We start from the raw sequence: 15,341 nt of genomic DNA, 5'->3' as shown, positions 1-15,341 counted from the left end.
TTCTCGCTGGTAGTAGTTAAATCTATGCAGAACATCAGGAAGGTGGACCAGAAGATTGCTGTTGGTTGATCAACCATTGATTCTGGGAGAAGTTCCTGAAGGGCTGATAACTGTTCATGGGAATTCTGAAGCATTTGCAACTTTTCAGTGGCAGTGATGTCTTTTTCATAGAGCATTTTCAAGACAGATTCCACCTCAGGCTGCCAGTGATCTGTTTCTCTGTCTGCTGCCCATCATGTCTAGAATGCTTCCTAGTAGAGGCGCCACATAGTTTCGCTCAGGATTCTGAGGGCATGTATGGCCTGGTAGTAGTCGGCTTTATCACCAAACATCTTCTTGGCAGCCCCTTCCTGGCACAGACCAGCTGCAACAAGAAAATCTTCTGCACCTGCCGCCCTAAAGATCTGCAAACTGCTTTCATGTAGTTGTGAGCTTGATGAAAGCCACCCAGCAGTAAGACCACATTGCTGAACTCACTACGATGCTTGTCTCTGATGGCTACAGCGAGCTCATATGTAGCCTGATCTCCAGTTATAATTGTGTATTTGTTACCACGTGCATGTGATGTCCTGACAAGTCAAATCATCATTTCCTTTAGTACAGTAGGGTCAGTTGGAGAAGATGGGATCAGAGGAAGATAGCCAATGATTCTAGCCTGTCTATGTGGATGGAGGTCAGCACGGAATGAGGAAAAGCCCGGAAGTCCTGCTTCTAAAACTCTAGGAGCATCCACCAGTTGCGAAGTTGTGATCATTCTACCGAGGCGCCACATAAGCAGAACGTCCTCAGTCTTCATGGCCATCTGAAGAGTCAGTGAGTCTGGAACCATATTGTATGCAGAAGTGAATGAAATCTCAGTTGAATTTTTCTCACACATCTCTTTCTTACACTTCACAATCTGCTCTAAGAATCTTTGATGCTTGCAGGAGTGTATGGGGTTTTCCCTCGATATCATCTCCTTCTAGGTGCCTCAGTTTTTTCAGTGCGTTACCAAGTGGTAATGTGGAAGCACATATAAATCCTGAACCTTTGGTTTGATTGAGAACCAAAATATGTGACCCATAGTATTCATGTAATGTATGTTTCAAGATGGTCGCCCGGTATTTATCTCCTTTATCGACACCAAGCTCCTCAAGAATGTCTCGGTACCTTACGCGGATGATTCTATGAGGAATGTGGACAGACAGGAGCTGGAAAAGAGGAGCTTCCAGCTCATCTACAACATCATAAGGGTTTAACTTTGACCGACCAGAATGCGAAGAGCCTTAAATTTGTTCATATATGTTGTTACACACGTAACTGGATGAAGAATAGGCTTATCACAGATTCTTGTTGGCATATGATGCATTTTGTGTAGTCAGTGCTCATATCTTTGGAAGACTTCTTAGCAGGCACATGCTTCATGGACATGGCACTATCTGCCACACGTTTTCTTGGCTGGTTACTCATCTTGCTGTAGGAACCTATAATATAGAGGGGTGTATCATTTGAATAATAGTTGCACTGTATTTATATTTCATATAAACCTAACTTTGAAATGTTACTTTACATTAGCAGGCAAACTTTCACTCTTTCTTGTAATTCTTGTAAGATCTTAAAAGACAGACCCAGGAATTCTGAAATTCATCTAGTATGAGGTTGCTTTGGTCAATGTCACCCTCTTATACCTATATCAATTATAAAACAACATTGAGATGGGGGTAATAGGTATATTAGTATTGGATTAACAGGAGCATTGGATGTAACAAACATGTAAAGTCATCACAAAAGGTTGCAAATCCGATTTAAGTGTTGTGATCCAAAACACAAGATGGAACAAAATTTATGCTACATTATATTAAGGTTTATACTAATCTACAAGTGTTAAAGTGGAACTAGTATAAGAAACTATATATTTATTGGTTCACTTTCTCTTATATTTACATCAGGTAATGTTTTAATACAGAGTCCTTGAGAAGAATCTTCAGGATTGCTCCATAGTGATGCCAGATGATTAAATATGGAAATTCTGTAATAAGCTGCTAGATAATATTTTATCAATAATCCAAAAGTTTGCTAAGAGTAAAAATATTCTGATTTGAGTTAGCAAAACTTACTACATCCTCAAACCTGCAACTGAAATTCCTACCTCATACCAAAAGGTTCAAGCTGGTTAGGAAGTTTCTGATAGTTTCTTCATCATTCTATTAGTTGAAATGTACTTGTAATGTTTGATTTCCTGTCTCTCTGATGTTGCTAACAACTCTGTTTAGTCATTTATAGAAAAAGGGAAGAATGCAATTAATCATTCACGTTTCAGTTGCAAACTTGACACATACGGTATGCGGCAATGATGACTCATATTAAATGTATTATCAGGGAACTAAACTGCATATTGTCCAAAATGAACTTTGTTACGCTATAACTTTTTTTACATGAAAAGCAAAACATCTGTAATTTTCAGATCATATTCAACTAATATTACATACCTGCCAACCCTTACAAATAATCCGGAATATTCTGTTTTTCTGGATTAGTCATTTATAGAACTTCATTAAAATATTTGTAGATCCAGACAGGATTCTATGTTTTATTTGACCATGTCATATAAAACCAAGATTCTACAATTACCTTACACAATTTGTATTAATTACAATTCAGAATTACTAATTTTGGGGGGAATTTATGAATTGCCCCTGCCACTTGTGTCTCCCCCATCGCCCAGCCAAACCTTTCACTGTCCCTTCAATCATTAAGAAAAAGGATAGAATGCAATTAGATGATTCACGTTTCAGTTGCAAGGGCAAACCTGACAGATATGCGGCAATGACGACGCACGTTAAACGTATCGTCAAGGAACTGGTCTGTGCATATTGTCCAAAATGAACTTTACTACGTTATACATTTTTTTACATAAAAATCAATGAACCTGTAATTTTCAGATCGTATTCAACTAATATTAGGAAGGTTTTCTATATATTTTTAATTCTTCAGTTTCAAAAGTGATTGAAATATGGAGAAATAACTCCACCAGGTGTAAATGGGTACCTGATATTATTCAGCACTAGTTACTTTGGCAGCTCGGCTACGACCAGGGTAATATGCGTAAAGCACCATGAGCGTCAGAGCTTGGCGGATACTGGTGCTATATAATTATCCTATTATTTATTATTATTATTATTATGTAAAATAAATTCAATCATCATGAATGTGGTATCATCTTGTAGATAATTTAATTTTCTTTTATTGATACCACATGCATGGTAAAATGATGTTCTGTTACAAAATTATCATCTAATTATTGACTATTTTTTTTCCAGAAAAATATTGTCAGCGTGGTCCACCTAGAAATTGTGCAGGAAGATCCTCTGATCATGTTCATCCCGACCAAAACCCCCCAAATTAAGGATTTGCCCCCTAGGTATTCAGCTATTTTGTTGTTGCCTTGATGGTATTATGTCTTCATTCAACAGAACTATAGTACATACAAATTATTAAAACATAGCAGGCCACATAATACGAACCACAAAGGAAAATTATAGTAAGGAATGTATATGTTCTATAGCTAGACCACTTTCATGTACAATATAACATCTATTATTATAATCATCATAATCATTTTACGCTTGTAAATAAAATTATCATTCTTTAAACTCTCTAATAAAATATTATCTTTAGCAATGCTGGTCTAAATATTTGAATTACAATGAAAAGGTGCTATACCGAATATTTTACTGAGAAGATTTGCATTTAATTCACATACCTCTAAAATACAGTAGAATCACTGCAATTCGCTCCTACGCTCAGGAATTCCTGATCTTCCTCTTACCTGAATCTTCAGTATGGTCATATCCTATTAGACTGTCTATCCCTGACTCTTGACAAAGGCCTTATATTTTCATGCACTTTTGATCTTACTATAATGTACATAAAAATCACCTGAAGGTACTCAGTATTTTAAAACATATAAATAATACACATTCTGACTTCTCACTGTCTGATTTAACTTATAAAAGTATACAAAGGACTAATATTGGGAAAACTACTCTATGCAAATAAATACTAGCCCCAACAAGACCCTTTCATTGATGCAGTCTCTGACCACATGTTTACAAAATTCCTGCTCCCCCTCCATCTACCAGTGTTAACCCTATTTAGCCCGGGGGGGGGGGGGGGGGGGCTTCTAAAGCCCCCCCCCCTCGACATTTTACGCGATAATTTTTTAACGCAAGAAAATCTTGCACTGAAATTTTGTGACTTTTTTCTTTCGAGTCTTGCGCATCTTTTGAAAGAAATCTTTTTGAAAATCAAACCTACCATTATGAAGTCACGTGTCATTTTTTCTTTGCATGTCAGCCCGAAAATCGCTCATTTTTGTGATTTGTGTACAAAACATATGGAAATCTCATTTTTCAAATAAAGAGATAAAACATTGGTTATTTGGTCTTGTTTATAGTTAAGGTTTTTATTTTTGGGTCCAAATAGTTGAATTATAGTTGGAAATAAAATAAAACAAATAAAAACAATAAAATACCTAAGTTAAAAAAAACAAAGAAATACATAAAAAATTATCAAAACAATAGATAACATAAGGAAAACCCTGGTTTTTCAATGTTTTGTGTTGTATTATTATTCCAAATGGTCTAAAAAATATATGTAGTGAGAAAGAATGCTTAAAATATGAATAATGTCTGATTTATGGGCAAAAATGTGAATTTGATGACCTTATTTGCATAAATTACCATAAATATGCTAATGAGTGAATTTTTCAAAAAATTGAAATTACCATAGTATTCTATACACTTCACTTGACATGTATGCAAATTTTCGCGACGATCGGGCGTTTCACGGCCGAGATCATAGGGGGGGGCCTTAGAAGCCCCCCCCCCCCCCCGGGCTATGCAGTTTCAAAATAGCCCGGGCTAAATAGGGTTAAACCTATTTCAGTCATTCAATTTCTGTACAGATCAAGACTCTCTGCCTTCATGATGTTGAGTGCCTCACACCAGCCTCATCACATGATGACAGCTAGTAAACAAAAGTTATATAAAGAGAAACATACATGTTGATCTAGAAGTATATGTAAATTAATGAAATTGAAAATCTATTTGGCAAATTAACGTAACCTTCATATTGTAGTTATGTTCATGATGAGCTGGGTATTACTCAGCGTCCTGTGTTTGTTTTTGTTCATAAATATTTTGGATGGATGCAATTACTCTGATGAATACGCAGTTGTTACATGTACTACGGCTATAATAGTAAAAGTTAGTCCTATAAATCTTTTTTGATGCATTTTCTGCGCCCACTACCCTGAAATAACCGATTTCTGAACTTAACCCAGCACTAAAATCTATAATAAACCGTAAGACTAAACCTAAGCTCAAAGCCTATTTGCAGCTCTCATGCGGATCCTATATATATTTGTGACTTAATAAAGCCCAGAACATTTGTCAACTGAGCTTAGTCATACACATACATGTATATTGGAGCACCCAGTTATATTTGCAGTCATTCAATAAATACATGTATTCTGGTAATGTACTTTAATGAATCACTGTTTGTATCACTATGTAGTGAGAAAATGCACTATGGCTGTGTTTGTCGATCCTCCTGTTGTTGTAACGCATGCCCATCAACAATTTTTCTGTGCTTTCCATCCTGTACTAACCAAATTCTTAACTTGATCCCTGCACCAAAAAGTATTCCTATCACTAAACCTGAGCTCAAACCTATTTGTAGCCCTTATCCAAATCCTATATTTGACTATATAAAGCCCATTGCATTTGTTACCCAAGCATAGCCATATACATACATGTATATCAGAGCACCCAGTTATATTTGCAGTAATTCAATGAAAACGTGTACTCTGGTAATGTACTTGTATGAATCACTGTTTGTATACATGTAGGTCCACACTGTCGGGCTTCATGATGTTAGGTGTCCAACATCAGCCTCTTCACATTACCTAGCGGATGCTTTGTGTTCCATGCCAAACCTGATTGACCTGAAACTATGGGGAAAGGAGTTCAAGGAGGAGTTCTATTCTACACTGAATGCAAAGGCATCAACCTTACAGGTGTGTATGTGTGTTTGTACTCTTTATCCATGCCATGATGAAGTCAGGTACACATGCAGCAGTGGAGATGAATTTAAGGAGTTATGATATTTTAGCAACATGCTGTCAATATTTTGTCAACGTGTTAATTTTTTTATATGAAAATGTATAATAGTCTTAGCAGACAAAGGAACAGTATTATAAAAAGAGGGGTTTTCATGTGCAGTGTAAGATACAGAATTCAGATGGCTCGAGTTAAAACTATGATGTTCTGCAAAAAACATCACTTTTAAAGGATTGCCTCAGAAAAGATATTTTGGTTTAATGAAGACTAACTTAAAATTTTTAAGTAAGCTTTTTGGGGGGGACTTGATCCGCCCCAAAAAGTATTCCTATCACTAAACCTGAACTCAAACCTATTTGTAGCCCTTATCCAAATCCTATATTTGACTATATAAAGCCCATTGCATTTGTCACCCAAGCATAGCCATACACATACATGTATATTAGAGCACCCAGTTATATTTGCAGTAATTCAATGAAAACGTGTACTCTGGTAATGTACTTGTATGAATCACTGTTTGTATACATGTAGGTCCACACTGTCAGGCTTGTAGATGTTAGGTGTCCAACATTAGCCTCTTCACATTACCTAGCGGATGCTTTGTGTTCCATGCCAAACCTGACTCACCTGACACTACGTGGGACGGAGTTCACGAAGGGGTTCTATTCTACACTGAATGCAAAGTCGCCAACCTTACAGGTATGTATGTGTGTTTGTACTCTATATCCATGCCATGATGAATTCAGGTACACATGCAGCAGTGGAGATGAGTTTAAGGAGTTTTTATGCCTCAGTTACGAAGTAGCCGGAGACATTATGTTTTCGGGTTGTCCGTCCGTCTGTCCGTCCGTACGTCTGTACACACGTCTGTACGTACGTACGTCCCGTTCTCGTGATCACGTTATCTGAAGAACCGATTGATGGATTCCTGCCAAACTTTGGTCATGTATGTATCTTGCAGAGCCGATGAACTGATTAGATTTTGGGGTCACGAGGTCAAAGGTCAAAGGTCACAGGGCTCATTATGTATGCAAAAACAGCTCGTGATCGCGTTATCTGAAGAACCGATTCATGGATTCCTGCCAAACTTTGATCATGTATGTATCTTGCAGAGCCAATGAACTGATTAGATTTTGGGGTCACGAGGTCAAAGTTTAAAGGTCACAGGGCTCATTATGTATGCAAAAACAGCTCGTGATCGCGTTATCTGAAGAACCGATTGATGGATTCCTGCCAAACTTTGGTCATGTATGTATCTTGCAGAGCCAATGAACTGATTAGATTTTGGGGTCACGAGGTCAAAGGTCACAGGGCTCATTATGTGTGCAAAAACGGCTCGTGATCGCGTTATCTCAAGAACCGATTGATGGATTGCTGCCAAACTTTGTTATGTATGTTACTTGCAGAGCCGATGAACTGATTAGATTTTGGGGTCACAAGGTCAAAGGCCACAGCGCACATTATGTATGCAAAAACAGCTTGTGATCGCGTAATCTCAAGAGCCGATTGATGGATTCCTGCCAAAATTAGGTCATGTATGTTACTTGCAGAGCCAATGAACTGAGTAGATTCTTGGTTCATAAGGTCAAAGGTCATGGGCTCATTATGTATGCAAAAATAGCTTGTGAACGCATTCTTATTAGAACTGACAGATGGATTACTATTTAACTCAGGACATCTTGCAGAGCCAATGAACTGAGTAGATTTTAGGGTCATGAGGTCAAAGATCAAAGGGTCATATATGTATATGAGAAATTGCTTGTAATCACGATATTCTGAGAATCTGTTAATGAATTACAATTGAACTTGAATTCGAAAAATTTCTTCTGTTTTGGTTTGTAAAATTGTTCTATGACGGAGGCATCATTTTCGACTGCACGCAGTTGAATTCCATCTAGTTTTTTTTTTTTTTTTGGGGGGGGGGGGGGAGAGTGTTGTGTTACTAGTTACGCAATAATACAATTTCAGTATAAACAGATCACTGAAGTACTCTAAAGACTAATAGATACAAATAGTTCAAATCAATTCATAAGGTTTGAATAATGTCATCATGGGTCTGAGAGTATACGTCAGATTGAATAGTCACTAAACAAGGATGGAGATCTTGATCACAGTGTACTTATTTTAAGCACAGATTTTGTTGTTGTTTTTTTGTTCTTTTTGTTTTGGGCATGTGCATGATCAGGGAGGATGGGGTGTCAGCATAAAGTTCTGTTGAAAATATTGACCAGTTCAATCAACATAGCTTTTTTGTATGTGTATTTGGTGGGGAGGGGGGGGGGGGGGGGGGGTATATAGGAGTTGTCAACATAACAAGGATACTAAGTCTATATGCCAGAGAGAGTACTGACCTGGTATGTACATGTATGTTAAAGTATGTCAGCCAGACTGGAATGGAGGGAAACTACATGAATCACTATCACCAATCATGCTCATATATTTCTTTTCAGGATTCTTTTCCTCAAATCAGTAATGGATATTTCAGGTTCAATAGAGTTCCCCAAGCGGATTTTGATTCATTCCTGCAGTCACTCAATGACTTCAGACGGTAAGTGAACTATTAAACAAAATAAATTACAAATTAATTTATTGCTATACAACTTACTCCTAGATCCTAATCAAATGATTGGTTAAGCACGGTCACATGTGATTCCTTTACTGTGAATATCACATGTTTTTCCATGAAAAAGCATGCTATAGTTTCTAGTACTATTTAACGATCTTTCCACAGCAGGACATGTATAGTTTAATATGCTTTATATACTGTGTGTGGATTAATACATGTATATCACTGTGCATTGATGCTTGTAGAGGTAAGATTCAAGATTCAAGATTCAAGATTTTATTGTCTATAATATAATACAGAAATTTGTTTTCCATTGGTATAACATGTAATACATAAAACATGTGCTGAAAACCAAAAGGGCGTCAAGACTCTATAAGAAAAAGTCTATGAACAGGTACGGTCCTCCGGCTTTCAGCACAAAACATGACAAGACAGTTATATGACTTATACATAGCAAGAATTTTAAATACAATTCTGAATCACATCATGAATAAATTCAGGTATGAATATAGATGTGAAGATGAAAGTAGAATAGGAGCAGCATCACAATCGAAATATGAGCAGTAAGTGCCCCTATCCCTGTGCGCGCGCTAAATTAAGCCTATAAAATTTGGGTTTATTTATCAGCGATAATTACTAAGAACAATCTTGAAAGTCTCTTTAAATCAAATAACAAGGATCTAGGATATTTTTCGTATAAATAAAATGATGGATGTTTTATTCGTTCATTACAGGATCTATCTGCTCTTGTTGAGGCCGGTTAGGCACCTATCCTATTCAGCCTGACGGCTGTGAACAATATATACAAGTGTCCCCAATAAACATATGTTTTAGTTTTCTTGGGTTGTATCCTGTGCACTATACTTTATTACGTCTGCTACATTCAAAAAGTGAAAATTATGTTAGTTATCATTAATTGAGGTTGCATGGAATGGGACTAATTGTAGGTGTTGGTGCAGATTTATCTCTAAACTGTACAAATACATAGCCAGCTTTACATAGAAATTCTCGCTATCGCCAATATGCCCAAAATGCACAGATGAAGCCTCTCTGAAGTAACTTTGAGCCAATGTACATAGGTACGTCTCTGAAAGCTACATCTAGGTTCTTTATTTTTGGTGACGGCAGCAATGACAAACAAGAGAAAGATCCTCCAAATCTTATCGATGTCTAGATTAAAACAATGGAAGGACCTTCTTGAAACTTCAAGAAAATGACAGGCTTAACTTTAGAATATCCCACCAGAATGGAGTATGTCCATTGGTCGTCTAAAAAGCCAACGAACCCTGTAATGTAGTCACATCCTCTAATATTTCAGACAGGGTTTCACTCTTGCCAATGAACATAACCAAAAAAAGGTGACATGGTTAAACTCATATTCACTTAAATTAAATCCCGCCAAATGCGAATTTATAATGTATGGTTCTGAGACTCAGAGAAGATTTCTTCCATCACTTCAATTACTCTTGCAGGACATGAAATTACCCTATCTAATGTATGTCGCAACCTTGGTGTGTTTCTCGACTCAAACATGAAAATGTCTACTCAAATTCAATATGTCTCAAAATCAGTACGTTATCAGTTACGCAATTTGGGTTTTATTCGTAAATATCTTAACCGTAGTGCCACTGAGAAAATTACTCATGCTTTAATTTCTTCTCGCTTGGATTTTGGTAATGGCCTTTTGTTTAGTTCGCCTCACAACCTACTCGCAAAATTACAAAGATTACAGAATGCTGCTGCTCGTGTCGTGACCCTGTCCAACAAGTACAGTCACATCACACCAGTCCTCAAATCACTCCATTGGTTGCCCGTAGAAAAACGTGTTGTTTTCAAGATTATTTTGCTATTATTTCACTGTATACATGGCTCTGCTCCGCAGTATAACATCGGCTTGAATAAGCATTACTTTCCTTCTAGACAGCTACGTTCTCAAAACTCTGGCTTACTTGTTACTCCTAGGGTTAAAACAAAGTGGGGGGGGGGGGGGGGAGCGAACCTTCGCTCATGCTGGGCCTTCGTTATGGAATACTCTCCCTCAATGGGTTAAAAAACAATCATAAGAAATATCTGTTTAATTTAGCTTATAATTGATTACCATTACCTTTCATGTCTGTACCTTTCCTATCGCACTTTGTATAAATGTATCATGTATGTATTTCATTTCATCTTTTGCACAAGCTGCGCCTTGAGCATTTGACTGTCAAGTGGATTTGGCACCTTATAAATCATATGTATTATTATTATTATTATTTCTACGCTTCTACTTGCTCTTTCCAATCACACCACCAAATATGTTAATTTTTAGTATATTATAGTATATTTTCATCCGTTTTACGTAATAATCGACTCTTGAAATCGTTGAGAATCGTGATAAATCACCGTGAGTGCTGTCAGAAAATAAAGTACACACACACACAATCACCACTGGCGTGCACAGCACAGCTGTGCGAAATAGAAAGGAAGCGACTTGGTCACCAAACTATCCCAGAGTGCATTTGAAACGAGGCCTGAATGTAACATGCTGGTATTTGTAATATATTGGTGATATCGAGAATTAATCAAAGATTTTCCTTATTTATCTTTGCTTTAACAGGAAACAATTTTTTCACTAGCATAACAATTTCAGAATACCACCTCAGGCCTCTCGTGCCTAGGCCCTGTAACATTGAAAGTTACCATTAATATTATCCCAAATCTTGTTTGTACATGTATCTCCTTCAATAAATTGGAACATAATAAATAATAGCAACTTACCACTACTTTTGTATTACAGGTAAATACAATGCTTAATAAGAATCGATTAATTGCAGCAAAACTGAAGATACAACAGATGTGTACAATTGATTGGATTGTTAGTCACTTCATATGTTACAGGGCCAAGATCCTATCCCCTAAACCTATATTTTATCTTCTTTCCTGAACATCAATTCAGGTGGAATTACGTCTCAGACGAGGAGGATAACTTCTCAGACGAGGAGGATGGCGTCTCGGACGAGGAGGATGGCGTCTCGGACGAGGAGGATGGCGCCTCGGACGAGGAGGATGGCGCCTCGGACGAGGAGGATGGCGCCTCGGACGAGGAGGATGGCGCCTCGGACGAGGAGGATGGCGCCTCGGACGAGGAGGGTGGCGTCTCGGACCAGGAGGGTGGCGTCTCGGACCAGGAGGATGGCGTCTCGGACGAGGAGGAAAACGTCTCGGACGAGGACGATAACACCACAGATGAGGAGGATAACGTCTCAGACGAGAAGGTATGTTCTGTATTTGAAAGATAGAGGTGTAGATAAATAAGTAAGGATCTCTTTTTATGTATTGCCATTTCTACCCCCCCCCCCCCCCCCCCCCCCCCGTTACAGAGACACTTACAGACACAATTACAGAAACACACGAATGCACACACCCCAGCAACACACACACACAAACACTTTTTTTTTTCATTTAAAAAAAAAAATATTTCATTCAATATTACATGCAAACACGCCTCACGCCTTCAGTCTGTTTTGTTTTTATGCCTCCGTACGTCCCGTTTTCATGATCACGTTATTTCAAGAACCGATTGATGGATTCCCGCCAAACTTGGGTTATGTATCTTGCAGAGCCAATGAACTGATAAGATTTTGGGGTCACGAGGTCGTAGGGCTCATTATGTATGCAAAAAATGCTTGTGATCGCATTATCTCAAGAATCGATTGATGAATTGTCGCTAAACTTGGTTTATGTATGTATCTTGTAGAGCCAATGAACTGATTCGACTTGGGGGTTATGAGGTCACAGGTTAAAAATCATGGGGCTCAATATGTATGCAAAAATAGCTTGTGATCGCATTGTCATTAGAACTGATAGACAGATTACCATCAAACTCAAGACATGTATGTATCTTGCAGAGCCAATGAACTGATTAGATTTTAGGGTCATGGGCTCATTATGTATGCAAAAATAGCGTGTGAATGCATTCTCATTCGAACCAACATATGGATTACTATGAAACTCAGGACAAGTATATATCTTGCAGAGCCATGTATATGAAAAATAGCTTTTATATTTTGAGAACCTGTTAATGGATTACTCATCATCGATAGTGATCTGTCAGTTTATGACAGGTTCAGTGACCAATTCAAAATTCTATATCAAGTGTCTCTCCATCAAACTCCATCACTATCAAACTTGAATGTTAAAAAATTGCATGATTATAAATTATTCTTTTTATTAAAGGGATATTCAGACCTGCCAACCAGTACGATTTAGTCGTATTTCGTACGATTTTAAGAAGCAAATACGACAGTACGATTTCCCTCAATAAAATATGATTTTCAAAAAACAAAAACAAATTGTGTGTGTGCAATTTTCAATGGCAAAATGCCCATTCTGTCCTGTCAAGTATCCTACAAGCATCTCACATCAGCAATTTGGGGATGTTCATTGGTTCATCGAACACAACAGTCGTGACGAAATCATGCATATTCAACCAATGATCCATTAAAAAAATTCTTTCTGTATGTAGGAACTGTAAGAGGCATTGATTCATGTGACAGTTCGTATTTATTTTTAAGAAAACAACTTTTGTCAGTAAAATACAACTTTTAGGATTAAAGAATACAGTTTTTGGCAGGTCTGGATATTTAGAGCACATTAAGCTAGTAGAATGCAGTCTGTGCACAGTTGCACTGGGTCAAAACTCAACTCTAATATATTTTGTTGTGTGCAGTGTATTTAGAGTATCTACCGGTACTCATTACATAGCTGCTTAATTTCATTCTTTTGATGCAAACAATTATTTAGTGAATTTTCTTATCATCTGGAATTCCAATCATATTTTCATAAAAACTCAATACACATAATGTTTAAATCAAGAGAACCAAGAAAAGTTGATTCAAGAGAGACCAGCAGACAGGGCATTTCCATGCTTTTTAATACCTGTTTTTCCATGCATGATTATGTGATTTATATGCAATTTGAAAATGATCATTTTATTTAAGGGCGTGATGAACTTTTAGCCACATGTTATACATTATCAGTTGTTTTTTTAATGGAAATGAATTCGAAAAATGAAATAATTTCCTTGAATTCCTTCTTCTTTTGAAATAGAGACTAGGTACAGGGGATATCAACCTCGTTGACAGGAAACAATCCTCCTTTGAAGTGAAGCCACTCGAGTCGGAGGAAATCCAAAAGTTTCTCATATTCACCTTGGATCAAAAACCTATTTTGAATGAATTTACCTTGCCATACAATGGTACGTATTTGCTCTGTGTAATTCTTTGTGGATCTTAATTATCATCATTATTATCATCTTAAGCTGTTATTATTATCATCGTTGTTGTTATCGTTATTATTATCATCATCTTTAATATTATTATTATTACTCATGCCCGGGATTATCTGTATAACTAATTGGGATGTGCAGGTGTCAACCTGTACCTGGGTTTTCCATACCCTATTTAATACAGAAAAATAGAATATGGAACCCATATAGTATCTTAAAAAGAATGTGGGCATCTTTTAAAGACTATTGACCGGTAGGGAGGGCATGGCTAAAAACATAACTACAATTTCGACCAATCAGATGGCTAGATTTCTAAAGAGAGGTATATAACATCAGATATATTTCTTTTCCTATGCTTTGTACTACAATTAATAATATTCAGAAGAATATTCTGGGTATATATACTACTTAATACATCTATGATGTCTCTAAGTGCATTACAGAAATATTGTTAGCCTTGTCATCGAATCTGAACTTTAAGACCAGCCTAAACTATCTGATTACCGTAAACATTTGTATATTGTGCTTTCCTGACATAAACCATATTGGACTTGGCTTTTTATGAATTTATAATCTTTCATCTTTTCATCTTTTCTCTTTCTTTGAAATAAAGACATGGAAACAACAAGAACAACAGCAGAAGCACAAGCAGCATGGGTGTCAACGCTATCACAGTATGTTACTAATCTATAATTATTTTAAAGAGAAGGCTGTGTTTTAGTAAAAAAGAAAAAAGAAAATTATGAGCTTTCTCAGGAAGAATATCCTAGCAGAAATCAAGTCTGAATGGACTTGTTCTTCAAATTCCATATTTTTTGTAATATTACAACAACAGAAAGTTTGGACCAAATATTTATGTCTAGTGCATGTGTTGCTCAGCAAGAATTAGTCCATCTCTTGATTTTAATCATTCCAAAACCTCACAATAATCATTGATTTGTATGTATACAAATAATACATGTTTGCAAGTGCATTAGTGAAAATGCACTGCACGCAGGTTAAGTCACAGTAGAATAATAAATGAGACTTGTCGAGTTCATTGCCAGTATCATTGTGACTTAACCAAGTGCAGTGCAAATCACTAATGTACGAGCTAAAAACATGTATTATTTGTTTTATACTAAGATGGGTCTACATTATGAATATAAATGCGAGAAATTAATGGTTTTTATCACCAAAATGCACTCCCTGTGCATATGATAAAAATTAATGCACGCACACGTGATCCATTTCGACACTTCTCATTGGCTACCTTCTTGAACCCATTTCATAATGTCAAATAAGCAGCTTTTCCCAAGTGCTTCTTGGGTTTTTATGCCTTCGCAACAAAGTAGTCGGAGGCATTATGTTTTCGGATTGTTCCTCCGTCCGTATACATGTACATATGTCCCGTTCTTGTGATCAGGTT

The 15,341-nt window shown here is 36.9% G+C and overlaps 1 protein-coding gene across 2 annotated transcripts in view; it reads left to right on the top strand.

The window, feature by feature from the left end:
• Positions 1–15,341, top strand: part of LOC100888322 — a 34,636-nt gene that overhangs the window by 15,468 nt on the left and 3,827 nt on the right. Inside the window, exons 6-11 of one of the 2 annotated variants that reach the window (XM_030978027.1) lie at positions 5,891–6,058; positions 6,633–6,800; positions 8,552–8,649; positions 11,603–11,921; positions 13,756–13,903; positions 14,547–14,607. In XM_030978027.1, coding sequence (XP_030833887.1) covers positions 5,891–6,058; positions 6,633–6,800; positions 8,552–8,649; positions 11,603–11,921; positions 13,756–13,903; positions 14,547–14,607 — 962 coding nt within the window. The remainder of the gene's footprint in view (positions 1–5,890; positions 6,059–6,632; positions 6,801–8,551; positions 8,650–11,602; positions 11,922–13,755; positions 13,904–14,546; positions 14,608–15,341) is intronic. The other variant, XM_030978028.1, reaches the window with a different exon arrangement.

Source organism: Strongylocentrotus purpuratus, unplaced genomic scaffold, assembly GCF_000002235.5.
Source record: "Strongylocentrotus purpuratus isolate Spur 01 unplaced genomic scaffold, Spur_5.0 spur5_scaffold_1, whole genome shotgun sequence".
NCBI lineage: Eukaryota > Metazoa > Echinodermata > Echinoidea > Camarodonta > Strongylocentrotidae > Strongylocentrotus > Strongylocentrotus purpuratus.
Note: the sequence above shows the minus strand (reverse complement) of the source record. Positions and strands in the feature narration are given on the sequence as shown.